The sequence below is a fragment of the Grammomys surdaster genome, unplaced genomic scaffold, assembly GCF_004785775.1.
Source record: "Grammomys surdaster isolate TR1022 unplaced genomic scaffold, NIH_TR_1.0 64, whole genome shotgun sequence".
Lineage (NCBI taxonomy): Eukaryota > Metazoa > Chordata > Mammalia > Rodentia > Muridae > Grammomys > Grammomys surdaster.
The window spans coordinates 16,281,680-16,296,303 of record NW_021604566.1 but is presented as its reverse complement, the minus strand read 5'-3'; the positions used below and the strand labels follow the sequence as shown (position 1 = coordinate 16,296,303).

The following is a 14,624-nucleotide window of genomic DNA, read 5'->3' as shown; positions in this document are numbered from 1 at the left end:
AGAAGAGAGAGAGAGAGAGAGAGAGAGAGAGAGAGAGAGAGAGAGAACGAGAACTGACAGAGAGACAGCTAGAATATCCACTTAAGCAGGACCTTGCTTACCACAAACAGTGGTCCCTTTTCCCCACCCCACTCCAGGAAAGCAAGGGCTCAAGCTAGCTCCTCCTTCCCCATGTCATCATTGTACAGACGGTTGAGAATTTCACCATTCACAGACGGTTGTACAGTTTGAGCTCACAGCCTCCTGTGTCCACAGAAGCATATGGGAATAGCAGTGAACCAAGTGCTCTGAGGTAACAGGGTAAAGTGAAAGCAATGACCCATGGGATGGACGAGCAGCCTTCATGTTATCATTAACTATAAACTTAGGATCCAGTGTGGGTAGATTTCCAACTTCTAAGAAAATCATCAGCTGGCTGCTCATTGTACCCAGTTCCATGGCTTCTCAGTAAGTATACTAGGAAAATATGGCCCATGAGCCACTAGTTTCACTGACTTAGATTTAAGCCCAGTAGATCCAGTTTTATTAGTGGTGTAAATGAGTGAGAAACACAAGTGTCTTGAGATGGAGCATAGGAACTGAGGCATAATTCTAACGTTATATTACGCCAAAATGTAAAGGCCTTGTAAAGTCTTACATTTGTAGTGACTTCGTTCAAGCCTCCTGAGGATGGTGGGACCCTGCATTGTCCCTCTGTCCTCTGCCCCATCCAGCACAGGCTAGTAGATATGTTGAGTGAGCTCATGCCTGCAGCTTCTCCTAAAACTTCTGTCCAGGTGAGCAAGTGGCTTGGTGGTGGTAACTGTAGGTATTTCCTAAGACTGGGTAAAACAAAGACAGCCACAAAAGCCTGGCCATGAACTCCACAGACCTAGTGGCCACCCTGATTTCAATGTGACTTCTGGTTTCGTAGCATTTTCTCAGGGATACTGTCTTTTCTGAAATGGACTGTGTTTAAGAATATGAATTGTTTATGCCAGTAAGGTGGTTTATCAGGTAAACATACTTGCTGCTAAACCAGAATGACTTCAGTTCAATTCCTGAGACCCACATGGTACAGAAAACAGACTCTTGGAAACTGACCTCTGACACAGGGGCGTTGGAAACGCCCCTTGCACCATGGTGCACCCTTATACATACAATAAATAATATTGTGATTTCTTAAAAATTAAAAGAATATGAATTTACTGCCAAGAATTAATTGTGCTAGTTAGTAACTTGACCCAAGCTGGAATCAGCAGCCGAGGAGCCACCTCCGTCAGAGCAGCCTGTGCTTGTGTTCTTACGGCAGTGAGGCTGAATGATGTGGGAGAGCATCGACAACGAGTGGCACTACCCTGGACAGGTGGCCCAAGCTAAAGAAACCATGGAGAATAAGCCAGTAGGCAGCACTCCACTGTCCTGTGTTTCAGCCTTAGCTTCTCTTGATGATAAACTATAACCTGTAAAACAATTTTTAAAAAAAGCCCAGTGGTGGTGGTGGCCATGTACATGCCTTTAAGCCTTTAATCCTAGCACTCAGGAGGCAGAGGCAGGCAGATCTCTACACAGCAACAGAAACCAAAACAGGACAGAAATTGGTACCCAAGAATGTGATATTTTGGTGATGGACATGACCATATTGGTTTGTGCTTGAAAGGGCCACTCAAGTCCTCAGAGCTTACTAAGCTTTTATGGGAGCTTGGAAGAAAGCAGTGTTAAAGAGAGAGGCAGATGGCAGAGGCCCAGCTTATGAGAAGATTGAGAGTCCCCAAGGTGGCTTTTGGTCACTGTTTTATCACAGCAACAGAGAGCTCTCACTAGAACAGAAATAACCTGCAGATGAAGAACTGGTATAGGAGGTTTTTGGTTTGGTTTGGTTTGGTTTGGTTTGGTTTGGTTTGGTTTGGTTTGGTTTGGTTTGGTCTGGGGTTTGGCAGCATTGAACATTTTACAGGAATGCTATCACAACCTCAGAATTTTACACATACAGTAGACCAATCTTCACTCATTAATAGCTACCAGATTTAATGTAATAGGATTAGGATATACTGGTCCCTGCGAAGAGCCTTGCCAGAAAGTTAGTTTTCTGTTGTTCTTCTTTGAAAAAGGCTCTTTTATACTTAGCAGTCAGGGGTTGGTTTTCTCTAGAAGGAACAAGCAGGCCAGTTTCCCTAACCAAACACTACACCCTATGCTAGTGACCGATAATGACAGCCTGAACACAGCGGCTTCCAACTGCATGGCCCAGCTGCAGAGGGAGCGGGCGAGAACTAACTCATCTTCAGAGCTAGATTTTGGAAACCTCTGGAAAGAACCATTTTACATTTCAAATCAAAATCTTTCATTACTGGAGTCTGCCCAAGTGAGCACTCCCACACTTGGTAGACAGACCAGCTGAAATGGTGTTATTTTATGAATGTGCTAAAAGTAGAAGTATTTATTTCAATGCCCATATTAATTGTTCTTTGGTCTTCTTGACTGTAAATAATAGCACATTTCTCAACACATTTCATTCTGAAATCGTTTGGCTTTTATATAGTGTAGGATCAGATACTTTGTCTTCGTCTGTGTTTGCCCAATCATTGGGGTTGGAAATGTCAAAAAAAAAAAAAGGTAGAAAAGGCTCAGCTGCTCCTGAAAGTCCAGAACTGCCTCTCCAAATATGAACAGATCATGATCAAAGACTCTGAGCTCATCAAAGGACTCCTATTTTTATAATAAAATGAGGTGAGAAGAACCATCACCTTCATCTCTGGTCATAGCACACACTTAAATTCAGTTTTTCATTTTGCCACAAACTAGATTAGATTAGGATAGATAGATAGATAGATAGATAGATAGATAGATAGATAGATTATAAATAAATATATGCTATATAATCAGATAAGGTATATAGATACGATAGACAGTAGATACATAGACAGACGATAGATTGATGGATGAGTGACTATCAACAAGACCTGCTAGAATGTAAATTTTTGCCCTTGTCACACCCATATTTATCAGCGTTTCCTCCCACTTTCTCCAAGATATTATCCATCCTTCTCATTTTTATTTTTAATTGTAGTAAAGTAACATTAATTTGTCATTTTAATAACTTTTATGTGTATAATACCGTGTTATTTGACTCATCCACGGCACTATACAGTAACCATTACCCACAGTAGAACTTTTCTTAGCATCCCAAAGAGCTCTACGTCCACCGAACAACAACTGCCCCGTTGTCTTTCTCACAGCCCGTAGTAACATAAGATCTACTTCCTGTCTCTGAAAGTACCTAGGCTGGGCACCTCACGTACGTGCCGTCATGCGCTGTCAGTGCTTCTGTGGCTGGCCTATTGTATCTTAATGTGTTGACCAGTTTGTAGCATGTGTAAGAATTCTACTCCTGTTTAAGGATAAGTAATATTTCTTTGTGTGGATAGATCACATTTTATTTACTCATTACATGCATGTCTTAGAAGACACTGAGGTTGTTTGCACTCCTGGCTGTTCTGACCACTGATGTACAAGTACATGCTCGCACCCTTCCTTCAATTTTTTGGAGGAAGTATGAGTAGAATGGTTAATTCATATAGCAATTGTATTATTTATTTGTATTCGTTTGAGACAGGATCTCACTATGTAGCCCAGGCTTGCCTTGATCCTCACTTTGACTCCTCTGGTGCTGGGATTTCCAGCATGTGCCACCAATCTCAGCCCAGTTTTTAACTGCCTAATGCACTGGTAAACTTTTCCATAGTGCCTGCACCATTTACATTTCTATTAACAACACAAAGGGTTCCAATCCTCTTCATCTTCTCCAGCACTTGTTAGCTTCCACTATTTTTATCATGGCCATCCTGCATGGGAACAATGCAAAGGGAACTCCAGTGAGGGTAGTCAGGTGGCTTGTGTGACATTCTCAACCCAGACATGGCAACTAGACATGGATACAGAGGTTGGCTAAAATGTAAAAGGGTTGGTAGATCTGGGTATGGTGGTGTGAACCTGTAACCCAGCACTTAGGAAGTGGGACCAGAAGCATCAGTAAAAGAAGCCTGTGCTCAACAGTGAGTTTGAAGCCAGTCGGGGCTACACAGACTCAATGGAACTAATGGAGAACTTGAGCCAGTGGGAGACAGGGGGCTGAGAAACAGAGTCAGATGAGGGATACATAAGATGTCATAATATTTGGGGGAGGGGTGTCCGGGCGGAGGACTGAATTTCATGTATCCCAAGATGGCCCCAAATGTGATATGTAACTGAGGATGGCCTTGAGTTGCTGACCCACCGGCTTCTATCACCTGTGCTATGGGAGCTAGCATACCTAGTTCTGTTGTACTGGAGATGGAAGCCAGGGCTTCTTCTATGCCAGGCAAGTACTCTACCAACTGAGTTACATGGCAGCTCCATGATTTGTTCTTATCACAAAGGGAAGTTACCCAGAGCTTATAAATAAACCCAGGTCACTGCTGTGGGGAAAGCAGATCTGGCTGCTGTCAAGAGAATAACCTCTAGGGGGAGACAGTGGAGCAAAAATGGAAATAGCTCTTTGCAGGACTGGGTCTGACGGACTGGCTGATAGACTGAACTGGCAGGTCAAAGGAACCTGTACACAAAGATATCCTTGAGATTTTTTTTTTTTTGTCTGAACTACTGGGTGTCATTTCTGAAATGAGGAAAACGGGAGGGCTGGGCAGAGTCAGCAGTCCGTCCTGTATATGTGACCTCTCAGATGCCATTATCCACTCTCCCCACCACCGTCATTAACTCAGCGGCCAACTGTTGCCAATACATTTACTATATGTTAAACACTACGATGAGTTCCACCCGAGCACGGAGACACAGCAGGGCCTCTCTCCACTTGTGCTCGACTGCCAATGGGTAGACAGCAAGCACCTGCTTATCACAAGAAACCAGACCAAATGACCCATGAAAATGGAACCCACAAGATGTCATGTTTTTTCCTTTCATCCTTGTCCCAGAAGGATCATGGAGCAGCAAGATGTTGACATCACCAACTCCACCCATAAAGATCACTGGGGAAATTAAGCAAACCACTAAACTAGTTGGGAAAAGTAAATATAAAACTTTATTCAATAGAGGGGAAAATGGATTCCTTGTTGCATATAGCCTAAACAGTTATATCCTACAGAAAGTCCTTTTGGATGAGTCTGAAGACTAAGCTGTGAAGAACATGGTCCTGAGTCATTTTTCTTAGCAGCACTGCAGTGTCCTTACCAGGGACAAGTCTCTCTGCACAGGGATGGGTGGCAGAGGCTGTTGACTGGCCCAGTTTGATAAGTGAATGGGCTGGCTTGTTTCTGTACATGTGAGTAGAAGGGCAGAGCTGACAGCTCTCCAAAGCCTCATGGGAAAGAAGTAGTTCTTGATAAACCTGAGCTGGGAGTTAGGCCAAACTACTCAATGGCTTGGGACCTGGGGGTGGAGAGTTTCTTTGCATATCTATTTTTCTTTTTTGAGCCAGAATCTTTCTATACATCCCAAGGCTGGCCTTGAGTTCATGATTTCTCTGACCCTGCCTCTCAAGTGCTGGGTTATAGAAATGTGCCAAGACACTGAGCTGTTTCTATAGGATATTTAAACTATCTAGTCGTTGCTAATTCACATAACCACATAGTAGCATTGACAAACTCATTGCCAAGCCCTGGATAACTCCTTTTATTTATTGTTTCAGGAAAGGGTCACGAAGCTTGCGCCCCGTGCCCAGTCAGAAGAGGATTTGTCTGCTTTGTTTGAAGCATCCATGAAACTGTACTAATTAAAGTATTAGTGAAAAGAATTACCATTGGCCTTTGCAACAGAAGTTACAGATAGCTGAAGTTGATCAGGGTTGGCCTTTGTCATCTTATATCCACACCTAATTCACCTGTTACTGGTTTGAAGGTGATATGATTGTATCCTTCGGGGAAACCCCAGGGGTCAGTGTTTCTGCACCAAACCACATCAAATATGTAAATACACCTATGTCCAAACACTGCATGTCTAGAAACTCACTCTGAAGAAATACTAGCATTAGTATGCAAAAAAAATAATGCATACTAGGATGCACATAAGGATGTTTCTTACAGTATTTTTGGATAGTAAAAATGAAAACAATCTAAATATTCATTACTAAATGAGTCCTAATATAGTAAATGATAGAGTACTGTGGTATTAATAATAAAAATGAAGTAAAAGTTTTGAAAATATGTCTGTTTCATAAAAGATGGTGGCAGGAAACAAGAGGCAGAAAAGTTATATAATGAAGAGTCTGGCTTTACTTTTCAACTGTATGTGAGTGTGTTTATATCGAGAAAAAGATGCACATCAAAATATTAAAAGCTACCAGAGAAGTGAAATCAGGGTATAATAGATTAAGGAAAGCGTGTGCATGGAGTATCTTCAGTGTGTTTAAGGAGCTGAATTAGAACCCAGGGTCCTGCACTCATTAGGCAAGCGATCTGCCATTGAGCCACGTCCTGAGCGCTTGGGTTTGAAGGTAGAGTCACACTGTACACCTTCAGTTTAAGGCTGGCCTTAAACTCTCCACATAGCCAAAGCTAGTCTTGAATTTGGGGTTCTTCTGTCTCTGTCTTTCCAGCACTGGGATTATAAATGTGCACCATACCTGGCCTGTTCTCTCATTTTGTATTTTATACATACTAATTTGTCTGGATTTGTTAAAGAAAGCAAGTGTCTAATCTTAAGGGGGATGGCAAGGCTGGGAAGGTGGCTTAATAGGTAAAGTGCTTGCCATCCATACATGAAGACTTGAGTTCAGATCCTCCCCTCACATCCATGTAAATGTCAGCCTCGGCTTCATACATCTGTAAACTTGGCACTGTGGTAGCAGGTAGAGACAAGTAGAACCCCAGGGCTTACTGGTCAGCTAGTCCAGGTTCATCAAGAAGCTCTGTCTCAGAATATAAGGTAGAAAGTAACAGGAAGACACCTAATGTCTACCTCTGACCTCTACAAATGCACACACAAACAAACACACATGCATATATCATACAACACACACACATGCAGCAGCAGCAGCAGCTCCCTGGCCAACCTCCTACCCAATTGGTGAGCTTCAGGTTTACTGAGAGACCCTTTCTCAAAAAATAAGGTAAAGACCAAAACAAAGATGCCCAGTGTTGACCTTTGTCTTCCGAGTACACATGCACATATGCACATGTGCAGCTACCCACACATGTGCACACACATACACCAAACCCATAGGAGGGGCTGAGGATATAGCTCAGTGGTAGAGTGCATGCTTAGCACATGACACACACACACTCATGCACAAATGTGTGCGTGCACACACAAAGGCAATTATACCTAGCACCGAAAGACTAGCATCATATGACATTATACTAGCTAAAATTGACCAGATCTAGTTAGAATTACTTCCTGCTTTCATGAGTAGAAGCTAATGTGAATGAGGCGGAGAATGGCTCAGTCTGCTAATCTGAGTAACATTCAGTAAAATTGTCAATTAATTCAAGTGTATTCAGCATAGCAAAAGATAGGGATTCTCCCATTGCCAACACCACTCTAAAAAATGTCCAAATAAAACTCTTAGGATGTCATCTGTGTCCTTAGACAGTTGGTTCCAGGACTCCATGCAGATACTGAAACTGAGAGTGCCCAATTCCCTCCTACACATAAAATGGTGAAATGGTGTAAATCGTGCCCCCTCCCCACACACACACACTCACCTGTGAGCCATATTGCCATGTAACCTATGAACAGCCTTCTAGTTCTTTACACTGCCTGTGGCCCTCTATTTAACACAAAATAACACCGTGTAATTGCTTGCTGTGCTGTGTTGTATTGCGAGGGAAGGGCAATAAAGCCTGTACATGTTGTTGAAGGTCTAACCTCACAAGATGCAAGGTAAGCAGTGCCAACAAGTGCAGGAGAGCTTCGCAGGGCAGGAGGCTCAAGCAGGGTGTGGCTACACACTCACTCCCTGCACACAGCGTCATCAGTGCACAGCAGACTCAGGTTTACTCATTGGAAATTTGTGAAAACTTTTTCTTTACTATTTTCCATTTGGAATTGGTTGACTTGCAGATATGGAGGCCATGTCTTCTCTGTACTGCTCCATGGTGTTATTTAGAGACTCTGGGGTGCTGGGTTTTGTTCCTGTCACCTGAATCTTACTCTATTTAACCAAGGCCTCTGTAGTGTGAAAATGTATGAATATATTTTATATATTATCTACTCTTAAATGTGAGAATCTTTTTAACTCAAGGAATCTAATGAAAAACAATTTTAGATAAAAGTGAATTCTTTATCCTTCAAGTATTTGATGCTTTTTTCCTGACAGTAGCCAGATGTCTAGATGTGACTCACCAGAAATGTCTGGCATTCATCTTGACAATGACTGTGCAAAGGAAAAATGTAAAGGCCATGCATTAAGAAACAGATTTTGGAAGCCTTCTTTTTTCTTTTGAATCTTGAAACTCACCATTTTGCTCTTTATAATTTGAAAGCATGGAAAAAGAAATGTTTTGTAGATTGCCCGCTATTTTAAGTATGAGAGAGAAGACAAGGCCAGTGTCTGTAAATCAAACACTTTGACGTGAGAGGTAACAAGTGCATTATTCTCATTTCAAATCCTATTTTTTTCTATTGATTTTCTTTTTAAAAAAACATTTCTAGAGTTACAGGTTTGTTTACTTGTTTTTCTTGGCAAGCAAAGAATTAAGAGAATGACATCCAAGAGTTTGTGTAATGCTCCTTTCACGGAGATGTCACACACGACAACGTCTTCACTTAAGTCGCACCTCAAACTCACTTATGAGGTAAACACTAATTCATTCTAAGTTAAGCCATGTCACCGTGATTTATTGTCACATGCCACAATAAGCGGGTTTTGATCTCTTGTCCCTTCTCCAGGAAGGGCTGTGTTGAGTTGGGCATTGTTTGTATAGCACTGGACACAGCTGCAGGGTGTTTTAATGTGTTCAATGAAGTAATTCTTCTCTCGTAAAACTCAGACAAGTACAGTATCAAAACAGAAAGTGTGTGCACAAAAACTGCTTTTCTGGCCCCTTTAACCCTGAAAAAAGATTAATGGTTGTTTGGATTGGAACCTGTACCCTAATGAGGCATGTTACCCCTGGGGAAAGGGGTCTGAGTAGGATAACTGTTCACCTCCAGGTCAACACTACACAGGCTATGATTCCTGATGCCTGCAACCGCAACCCAGACAGCTGCCATTAAGTGCCTGGTCCTCTGAGAGCCATTGGCACACAAGGCCATACCCATCGAAATGGCCTGGGGAAGCAGGTCTCCTAAGCACAGCTACAGTGAATGGACGGGAATTGGTTTTTGAGGTCCCAGATGAATTGATGACAGCTGCTTTGGGAGGGCATAGTTTCTTCTGCTATTATTCCTCTGCTTTTCAACTCCACTGACTTTCAGATTAAATGCAATGTCCCCTCAAATAGCAGTGAGTGTTTGAGGCGTCCCATGTGGCGTCAGGAGGCTACGCTGAGGACAGCTAACTTCAATCCTCCATTCTTTATGGCTTTAAATATTGTATTTTTAACTGGGTGGTTTTACTTTCCAATGTGTAGATATTTTTTATACCTTGCAAGCTAATTAAAATACTCAAGAGAAAAGAAAAAACGGCCTAGAATCCCACTACCCAAACACACAGCTGTAGTCATATGATCTTCTCTTTCCATGGTTTTCCCCATATAGAAGGCATACTCCTCATCTCTTTTCTCAGTAGATAAGACATTTTAAGCTTTCCCATGTTTCCACATAATCTTCATGATCATGTCTTTAAGTGTCACACAATAGTTCACAGAGTGGAATTTTAGTAATTCATCCAGAAGACTGGCAATTGGGATGACTTCAAGTTTTCAGTGTCACCAGAGCCGCAGAGGGCACGGACCATGGACATGTGTGTAGAATTCCCAAGTTTTCAGTTACTTTCTTGAGTTTGCCCACATTGAAGTTTTACATTTTAAGCATGAACCTTTGAAATGTACACAGGCCCCCACCTTAGCATTGCTTCCTCTCCTCTTTCCTTATCTCTCTCTTCAGACCAAACCTTAGCACCGTAATCAATTCTGCCAGGTCCAGTCACACAGATGGACCCACAAAAAACCAACTGGGATTTTTCTTTTGCAGGACGGTCTATCCAAGGAATCCATGGAGTTTCCAGAATGCTCCTTGGATACCAAACGTCTTAAGATGCCAAGTCCTTCGTATAAAATTATATAGACATTATTTATAACTCCATATAATTGAAATCACCTGGAGATGACTTACATTGACACAGTATAAAAGTTATTTTGTGTTGTTTAGGGAATGTCAAGAATAAGTCTGTATATGTCCAACACAGATGTGTGTGTGTGTGTGTGTGTGTGTGTGTGTGTGTGTGTGTGTGTGTGTGAGAGAGAGAGAGAGAGAGAGAGAGAGGATCCTCTTGAGCCAATTTAATTTGACTTCCTGTTCCAGATCACCAATAACTACTCTAAAGTTCAGAAACAAAAACAAAAACTTCTATATCTATTTTCTTTATACCAGGCATTTAAGGAGTCCTCTGCAAAGTAAGGGTTCCATAGACTTCTGACTGTGTTCTCCAACAGTGTTATACTACATGGCCTGTCATGCTAAGGCATCCCCACCCCGTTGACTGATTTGCAGGCAGCCATCTTTGAACAAGCCATAGCATAGAAAACTTCTCCCTTGCTACCCTTCTGCCTTCATCTGGCACTCAGTGAGCTGGAGGCAGCACCAAGCTAAGATGGCAGAAGCAGAGTTCTGGAGATGCAGGGACTAGGGCTACATCTAGTGATGGTCTTCATGCTGGCAGAGACCTGCTGGGGCACTAGACACTACATGGCAAGAGCAGTATAGTGCGTGGGTGTCAGGTCCAGTCTTCCCCTGAGTGTTTCTGATGCATGCTACTCGAATCTACAAAATGCATGAGATGAAGAAATGACTATATAGCCTGACAGATTAATCTGCATAGGGCAAATTAACTCAAACCAATTTATAAAACTTACTTGAAGGGAAAGTGAATCTGTAAATCACAAAAATCTTTTTTTGCCTTATTTATTTATTTATTTATTCATCATTTCATCTTCTTGGACTCTTTGGGAGTGGTTCCCTAGCCAGCAGGCCTGTATTATCAAAGTCATGGGCCATAGTTTTGCTGGCTGAGAACAATATCCAAATGCTCTTTTCTATAAATAATACAGGCTTGTTAGTACAGGGATTGCTGCCCTGTGAGATCTTAGTGAGACAAGGAACCATCTCCAAGACCCCTCCCAAGGATCTAAGTTGCTTCTCTAATCAGAACCTTTTAGAAGCTGCATGTGCACATGCTCCCTTGATGGCTTTGGCAGTAACTGTAGGGCAACCAGTGTGAGCTTTATACCATGTACTAAACATAAGGGAAAATATTTGCAATACAAACCATTATTCTATTTACTTATTTAGAAACAGAAGCTCGTATATCCCATGCTGCCCTCAAACATGCTGTGCTGCCAAGCACCTGGATTTATGTGTTAGTGGGGACTGAACCTAGGGCTTCATGCATTCTAGACAAAGCCTCTACCAACTAAACTACATCCCAAGGCCTAAACACTTTTTCTCCCCAGTTATTCTAGCAAGTTTGTAGGGAGCTATAGTCACAGACTTGATTCACGTTGTCCGGTGTTGATTTACCATCTCACTGTCCTTTGGGGTCAAGAGTCTCTCAGCAGTCACCTTGTGAATTCCTAAAAAGCTATGCATGCAGGGCCAGTGGCCAACAACAACCTTAGGAATTAGTTATAAAACTCTTAGAAACTAATACCTCTTCATGGCTTTAGAAATGAGGATGGTAATTTTAAAAAAAAAAGAAAGAAAAGAAGAAAAGAAAAGAGAAAAAAAGAAAAGAAAAAGAAGATAGAGGCTCCCAAAGGTAAAATGCCTTGCCAAATTTTGCCCCCAAATCAGACTTGTCAGACCAGGCCCCAGGATATTAGCTCAGTAATGTTAACTGTAAACCTAATATTGTTCATAGGCTTGCATTCTTACACATTGGGCATTAGCCATACATTGTATGTATTATCTCATTTGCTGATTAAAACAATAAAGAATAATATGTAATAAGAAAAGTACTTACAATTATTTTTATCTTATGAATGATAAAATTAGGCCTCAGAGAAGTCACATTATTTGACCAAGGTCACACTGCTGGCAAATGTAAAGGAAAAAAAGAGATTGCTATACCACGGGCTATCAAGATAAAAGAAATGATGGGACCCTGTCACCCATAAAGAGGAGCAAACATTTATTTCCACAGACTATCTAGGCTTAGTGCCAGATACTAAACAGATAGTGCTTCTCTCCAGCATCTTTAACCTCTCTGTCCCATACTCCCAACCTCTCATTTGGCCTCCAACAGCAAGGAAGGTTTTCCACGGGGCAGAGAGTCCTAGAGACGTTATGAAGGATGCTGTCCCTCCCTGTCACATCCCTCTTCCCTCCCTTCACCTCCTTTCACTATGCCAGGCTTTCCACTCTGCTCTGCTGCCCACCTGGTTTTCTGTGGACTGCATATTTGTATTTTTCCCCCTGCTCTCAATGCTGAAGCTAGGACTCTAAGTGTTTCAAGATCTTTGGGTAATGATTAAGTTTAATTGAAAGGCATAAGTGTGTGGTCTCCTTAAAATAATAGAAAGAGACCAAAGCTCTCGATCTCTCCACTCATGTGCACACAGTAAGAAGTAGGACACCTTCCATTCAGGAATACTTCTCTTACCAGAAATGATTAAGATAGGAAACACATGTTGGCTTTCCCAGCCTCCAGAGCCATAAGAAATAGATGCCAGGCCCCAGGCTACAGAGATGTGTTATAGTAGTCCATGCTGGAAAAGACAGTCCCAAAGCAAAAAATATGAGTTTACATTGAGGTTAACTTACACAAGCACTATTCTAAACACTTTCCTGCCCCTATCTCTAAACATCTTACAAGCCATTCCCTTTCCTGTGCCCAGAATGGTCTTCATAAAATATGTATTCATCTAAATCTTTCAGTAGAAGATAGGAGCATAGCTCAATAGCAGAGCATCTGAGTGGCATATGTGAGTCCCTGGGTTTGATCATCCACACTGCCAATAGCAAAAAGAAGGAAGAGGAGAAAAGAAAAAAGGAAGGAAGGAAGGAAGGAAGGAAGGAAGGAAGGAAGGAAGGAAGGAGAAAAATCAAATCTCATTGGCTAGCTTTCTCCCTAGAGAAATCAAACACTGATTTGAAATGTCCTCTGAGTATCCTCTGTGTACATGTCTGTCTATCTGTCTGTCATTTATTATCTGTTCTACTTCTCCTTCTAATATGTTAACTAGGGTTAAAGGACCTTATCTTTATCAAAGATCGTCATTCTCTTCCATCATAGCCAGCAGCCATAGCAGTGAGTTGGCAATGTGTATTTGAAGAAGAGAAATAGAATACAATGAAATAGACTATTTTCTCAGACTATGTTATGTTGAGCAAAGTCTCACATCCTGAGTGAGAATGGTTTCATACCCAGATCCTCAACTGCTATGGATGAGCACTGGAAGCAACACCTCTGTCCTGTAACATCGTATTAGAACAAAAGATAAGAAGTGTAGAATTCACATCCTTAGAAACAAGACTCCATAGTCCACTTCAGATGCTAGGAGGTCAGCCAGGAGGATCCAGAGAACAACCAGACAGATGTGCAGACAGATGTGTAGAGAGATATGCAGACAAATGTGCAGGCAGATATGCAGAGGGATATGCAGAGAGATGTGCAGAGAGCCTGCAAGCTAAGCCAGGGTAAGAACTGTCTAAAGAGCAAAGTTATTGACATAAAGTCTCACAACAGTCCTGACGAGTGTCCATCTCAACAACCTTCCTGTTACAAAACTGACCTTCCCTCCTCCTCCTTCCTCTTCCTTCTCTCCCTTCCTCTTCTTCCTCCTTCCTCCTCCTCCTCCTCCTTCTCTTCTTCCTCCTCCTCCCTCAGAGCCCAGTTGGAGTGTTTATTTATTTAAGCATTTCTATGGTGCTTTATTCTAACAAATTGCTCTCTAATTCATTTCATTATGGAGGTTCTCAAGTGCATTGAAGTATATAGAATGTTTATAGGTTTAGATATATTTACCTTGTTGGTACTCATACAGAGGAAAAGTCATGGGTGGTTCCTGAGACCCAGTAGCTAACATAATGGAGGTTTTTTTTTTTTTCTCTCATTGAACCTGACCAATAAAGCATGCTTACTTTCCTTGACAAAAACAAGACATCTTGTCATTCTAACCACAGATAAAATGGGGAAATACAGTAGACCAAGTAATCCATAGGTGAATATTAATTGATAACAGTGCATTAGAAATTAAATTTAATTCTGGGTAGACTCTATATGATAGTTGACATGTTGATTGTTCCATTTTAAGAAGCCCCTTCTTCTGGGGGATGGAGATGGCTCAGCCATTAAGAGCATTGATGGCTCACCCAGAGGTCCTGAGTTTAATTCCTAGCAACAATATGGCGGCTTACTGCCATCTATAATGGTATCCAATACCCTCTTCTTGTGTTTTAAGACAGCAACAGTATACTCACATACATAAAATAAATAAATCTAGAAGAAGAAGAAGAAGAAGAAGAAGAAGAAGAAGAAGAAGAAGAGGAGG

The 14,624-nt window shown here is 41.7% G+C and overlaps 1 protein-coding gene across 1 annotated transcript in view; it reads left to right on the top strand.

Moving 5' to 3' along the window:
* The window catches only part of Adhfe1 (alcohol dehydrogenase iron containing 1), a 26,377-nt gene extending 20,203 nt beyond the window's left edge, over positions 1-6,174 (top strand). Inside the window, exon 14 of the mRNA XM_028769518.1 lies at positions 5,663-6,174. Coding sequence (XP_028625351.1) covers positions 5,663-5,746 — 84 coding nt within the window. The 3' untranslated portion in view covers positions 5,747-6,174. The remainder of the gene's footprint in view (positions 1-5,662) is intronic.
* The last annotated feature ends 8,450 nt before the right edge of the window (positions 6,175-14,624 follow it).